Below are 5,827 nucleotides of genomic sequence, written 5' to 3'. Positions count from 1 at the left end.
TCCGCCGCTGCAACAACCAACACCAACAGCAGCAGCAGTAGTAAGACTGAGTCACTCACTTGCAACATCATCATCATCATCATCATCAAGAATCTTTCACTCTTCTTCTTCATCTTCATCAGAATCAAGTGCTGTGTGTGTGTGCTACTTCAAGCAAAAGCACTTTCTAACTTGTTTCTATGTAGACACCGACAGCACCACCACATTCTCATATTGATCATAATAATAATAACAGAATGGGGTGTTTACATTCAAAAACCGCTCATCTTCAATCTCCTGAAGACCCTCCCACTGACTTACCAGACCCCAACAAGCCCGATCCAGGTACCCTTTTCCCATTCAACAATGTCCACTACGATTTTTTATTTTTATTTCTTTGTTTCTCTTTGCTCTGTTATCCTCACATTTATTTGTCAATCACTTCATTAAATCGTTTTATTTGCTTTTTTTTTTTAAAAAAAATGAAGTTTTTTTTTTCTTATTAATGTTGTTTATTTGGTTCTATTTTTTGAAGGTGATGGGGTTGGTGGTGATGATGGTGGAGAGAGTGAGGTTCCGGCATTCAAAGAGTATAATTTAAGTGAACTGAGAAGGGCGACAAACGAGTTCAACGCAAAGAACATAGTTTCAGAGAGTGGAGAGAAAGCTCCGAACGTTGTGTACAAAGGGAAGCTTGAGAACAATCGCTTTGTTGCTGTTAAGCGTTTCTCCAAACTTTCTTGGCCTGATGCTCAACAGTTCATGGTGAGAACCGAGAGAACCAACAAAACAAAATTGCAAAATACCCATTTTGTCCCTCAGGTTAATCACTGAGAAATGGACGCACTTAAGTATTTGATTTGGATTCCATTTTAGGCATTTTGGTTCTTTTAATTAGTTTTGGATTTCTCATCTCTTTGGAGGAAATGTCCTTTCTGGTGCTGACCATTTGTCTGAAGGAGTATAAAGCGCCTTCCCACCATTCAAAAATCCCTAATCGGTCCCAAAGCATTGAAGTAACCGGTTGAAGTGTTAGGGGCATTTAGAACAGTAACACAAGTTGCTTAGACAGTTATTTGGATGGTTGGAGACCGAATAAGGATTTTCAAATTGTGGAGGAGCGCTTTGTCCTTCCACCAAATGATAAGAGGCCACATTTACTTTACTCTTCTGTTTCTGAAAATAAAATAAACAAATAATAATAATAATAATAATAATAATAATAATAATAATAATAATGATCTTTCTTCTCTTGTGTTGTTTCTTATTCTAAAAACTGTACGTGTTTTCTTAACTAACTAACTAACTGTACTTGGAGAAAACACATTGATTTTTGTTTCTAGTATGCAGCTTTCAATCTAATTGGACCGATATTTTGAAATCAAGAAGGCATTATTTTGGTTATTTGGGGGATGTGAATGATTCCTCCCTTTCAAAATAATTGTCAGTTTGGACAAAATGGTAGATGAATGACAAGGACCGTTTGTCTAGAAATGCAAGAGTATTTACTAATGGTTTTGATTGGTCAGGTTGAGGCTGCTGGAGTTGGGAAAGTGAGGCACAAGAGACTGGTGAATCTAATTGGCTGTTGCGCCGAAGGAGATGAGCGGCTCTTGGTAGCCGAGTTTATGCCAAATGATACTTTGTCAAAGCATCTCTTTCATTGTATTGCACCATATCCTCTCCTTCAGCTTTTTTTCAAACATTATAAAGCTTCTCTCTTCTATTACTTGACAACTACATTGCGAATCCTCAACGAGTCTAGCGCTCTTTACCCTTTCAAAATACATATAAATATGAAACTGATCTTTTACTTTCTTGAAAGGTTCAACATTCTTCTTTTTATTATCCTTACAGAAAGACTCTCTAATTGAAAGACACATAAGACCTGAAAGGAAACTCATAACCAAAGAACAAGCAATTCATGATTAACAAGTAGCAAAAAACTGCATTCTATTTCACTTTTCAATGGTGTTTTTTATTGCATTATTTTGTATTGATGGATTCTGTTATTCTATGTTGTAGGGGATAAGCAACCGTTACCATGGGAAATGCGTGTTAGAGTTGCATACCATGTTGCTCAGGCATTGGATCATTGTAGCAACGAAAACCGGAAAATATATCATGATCTGAATGCCTATAGGATTCTCTTCGATGAGGTATGATTATGAACTCAACTAAGTCATTTGTGATGTATATTGTCTCACCATATTGTCTTGCAGAATATAATCCGCTCAAATGCATTTCCTAATTGCCATTATGATCATATGCTTTTACTTGAAAAAATTTATAAGTGCTACACACAAGTCATTGTTTTCATTGGTAGATGTACTCGTTACTAATTTTTCACTTATGTCAGGATGGTGATCCCCGTTTATCTAGTTTTGGGCTTATGAAAAATAGTCGAGATGGAAAAAGCTACAGTACTAACTTAGCATATACCCCACCTGAATTTTTGCGAACAGGTATCGCTTCGTTACATGTATTTTTTCCTGGATAACTGTTGTTTATTGAATACTTTGTTTTAGGTGAAAACTAAGTCACGTGAAGTTGATAGTTGAGAATCTTTAAATGATTTGACTAAATTTTTATCTAATGGCTCTCAGTTATCAACTTCACGTAAAGTTGACTGCACATGAATTTCCACCTTTGTTTTATGCTGCTTATGGAATTTTCAACATCAACAGTGGATGTGCGTTATGTACATTTGATGAAATGGGCGACTTATGTACATATATTACTGAATAGTGAGGCGCAACTTGGATTCACACATGGCTATTATTATTATAGGAAATAGGAATCTTTGTATTTTTTTTTTCACTTACCCTGTCGGCGCTTAGATTCGAGATATATTTGCTGAATACTTCAGAAATTTTGCTCTGCCTTGGCTTCCATAGATTGTGTACACTCTTTGATCATGAATTTTACTATTATTATTGACAAGGTGTGCTCACTACTGCACAAAATATGCAGGTAGGATAATCCCTGAGAGTGTGATTTACAGTTATGGAACTGTTCTTCTGGATCTATTGAGCGGCAAGCATATTCCTCCGAGCCATGTACGTTGCCATTATTCTGAAACCCCTTAACAGAGTTTTCGCCTTTTATCAAAATTCATTTGGAAACTATACTGATATGTACACACTACAGACATGTAAGAGAGCGCTTGGTGCATTATTTTGTTTTCTTTTTCAAGTATGCCGAGCACGGTATATTTCCCTCCTTATTTTGGACGCCTTCTAACAAGTTGTAGGATCTTTAGGCCTCCTTTGGTAACTGTCCCAGGACAGATATAAAACAATACTGGGAGACACAAACTTGTTTCAAGAAAGAGACCAATACAAACATGAACAAAATGTCTCTTTGCTGGGGATTGAAACAAGAACACAATATTTATGTCTATCCCTCTCGGTATTTGTATTTTTAGTCCTGAAACACTTGCCAAACACAACTTTAGGTATCAATGGTTATAATATCACTTTGCATAAAAGTTGAATGGTCTTATCTGTAACCTGTTGATGACATATTGACATGATATACAGATGCCTATGAATGCTGCATAGTTATTAATCACACGATGTTGAATATGCAATATATTGTTCTTCAGGCACTAGACCTAATTAGAGGGAAAAACGTATTGATGTTGATGGACTCGTCCCTCGAAGGGCAATATGCAAATGATGATGCTACAAAGTTGGTTGAGCTTGCTTCCAAGTGTCTTCAGTTTGAGGCTAGAGAACGACCCGATATCAATTTTCTTCTAACTGCAGTTACACCCCTTCAGAAGCAGAAAGAGGTTTTCATCAGATTTCGCTTTTGCATTTGATTTCAACCTTGAATTTCATATGCTCTCCTATTTCTCCTTTTTTTGATGGCCCTCTTTTTTTACAGGTAGCATCACATGTGTTAATGGGCCTTACAGTGAATAATACACCGGTGCTTCCGACCATACTTTCTCCCCTTGGAAAGGCATGTGCGAGAATGGATCTTACTGCGGTGCATGATATATTGTTAAAAACTGGTTATAAAGACGAAGAAGGTGCAGAAAATGAGGTGTGTCAGATCGCCAAACTTTACCCTACTATGATAGTTTAATTAGTACATTCTGCAAAATCTATATTCTCATTGGGATATATGGATTCAAATAGATGAGGTTGGTTCATTTCTCTCAAGTATTTTTATGGTAACTGGTGCCATGATGAATATTATTACTTTTACTATTAATTGACATTCAAGTTGTTCTCTATTTGTGGTTTTCTCATTACTTGTTACCCTTACACATTCAAGTTGGTTTATTTCTTAATTTATGCTGTAGTTGCAGTGCTAGAGAATGCAGTATGCACTGTCCCCTATTTAAGTTTGGATCAATGAATCTGAATATAATTGGTGTTTCGATATATCGATTCTGATTCAAGGATTTATCAAAAAGCAACAGTAATAAGATAAAACGGAATTGAAGGATCAAATAAAAAAGAAAATAGATATATGCCTAAATATATGGGAATCTAACAAAGCAATCGATTGTTCTTTCATTTAGGATGTTTTTGGTAATTTCTCAGAATACTATGATTGTATACCTGACTTGACAAGTTCTGTTCTGTCAACTTCTTTTGTGGTTTCTTGTCTATTAACCGAGAATGTTGTTGCAGCTTTCTTTCCAAGAGTGGACACAACAAGTGCAAGATATATTGAACACAAAAAAGTTTGGGGATATTGCATTTAGAGACAAGGACTTCAAAAATGCAATTGAGTATTATTCTAAGGTACTAATGCACTTTTTCACCTCTAATGTGATTAAGAATAATTATAATCTTATAAACCGCAGATGCATTTAGGACGGCTCCGTACAATATTTTCTTTTTTAGATATGACACTAGACATCCTATATTTGTCACATTTACTCAAATCTTTCCTAGCAGGTTATATATATATTGATGCAATGACCGCAAAATGTTTTACATAATCGTGTAATCACATTTGTTCTTTTGGATGACCATTAAAGTGGTCAATGTAAAAGTAGTTATTTTTGCTGATATGATATTATGTGATTGGATGCACATATAAAACTATTTCACACGGACAGGCATCAAAATTATATATATATATAAAGGTGAAAACTCAGGTGCAGTCAACTTCACCTAAAGTTGACTGCACCTGAGTTTCCATCAAACCCCTATTAATATGCTTATGCTTATGCTTATATGTTCAAGACTGTTGAGTTAATATCCTAAAATTGGGTATAGACTTAATTCATGATGGGGCATTTCTTTTTCTCCCCCTCGACAGTTGGTGGTTATGATGTCGGTTCCTTCTGCAACCGTCTTTGCAAGGAGATCCTTCTCCTACTTAATGAACGATCAGGCGGAACTTGCGTTACGCGACGCCATGCAGGCGCAGGTGTGCATATGTGATTGGCCAACTGCGTTCTACCTGCAGGCTCTCGCGCTCTCAAAGCTGGGAATGGACACAGATGCTCAGGACATGCTTAATGATGGAGCAGCCTTTGAAGCCAAGAGGTCTAACAGTTGGCGTGGCTAGTAAAATGCTAATTTTGCTGTTCTTTGCTCATTAAACTAGAAGAGTGGCATCACCAGAAAGACAGACAAAAGTGATGTTTTGATGTAATTTGTACTTTGGTAGAATAGAGAATATGTAGGGTGCTAATTTAGGGTGGCCAAGAAAACGAATTCCTTTATAAGATTTTATCAAGGGATGTTAGAGTATAGATTTTCCCATACAAATGAATCCTGTAGCATGAATTTTCTCCATATGAAAATAAGTTCTTTTATGTCATCTAAGCCTTTTGGTTGTTAAGTCTTGTTGGAAACATATTTCTTTTAATAACAAT

The 5,827-nt window shown here is 36.1% G+C and overlaps 1 protein-coding gene and 1 long non-coding RNA gene across 2 annotated transcripts in view; both read left to right on the top strand.

Moving 5' to 3' along the window:
* LOC107628589 (probable serine/threonine-protein kinase At4g35230) lies at positions 1-5,777 on the top strand. Its single transcript, XM_016331221.2, has 10 exons — positions 1-324; positions 515-744; positions 1,509-1,644; positions 2,005-2,138; positions 2,339-2,444; positions 2,953-3,038; positions 3,587-3,775; positions 3,871-4,032; positions 4,629-4,742; positions 5,266-5,777. The coding sequence occupies exons 1-10, from the start codon at positions 237-239 to the stop codon at positions 5,515-5,517; spliced, it is 1,497 nt and encodes a 498-aa protein (XP_016186707.1). The 5' UTR covers positions 1-236; the 3' UTR covers positions 5,518-5,777.
* The window catches only part of LOC110270476, a 22,230-nt gene that overhangs the window by 7,795 nt on the left and 8,608 nt on the right, over positions 1-5,827 (top strand). The gene's annotated exons all lie outside the window — the stretch shown is intronic.

Source organism: Arachis ipaensis, chromosome B01 (assembly GCF_000816755.2).
Source record: "Arachis ipaensis cultivar K30076 chromosome B01, Araip1.1, whole genome shotgun sequence".
NCBI classification, from domain to species: Eukaryota; Viridiplantae; Streptophyta; class Magnoliopsida; order Fabales; family Fabaceae; genus Arachis; species Arachis ipaensis.
The sequence above is the reverse complement of the archived record's forward strand: the minus strand, read 5'-3'. Positions and strand labels throughout refer to the sequence as shown.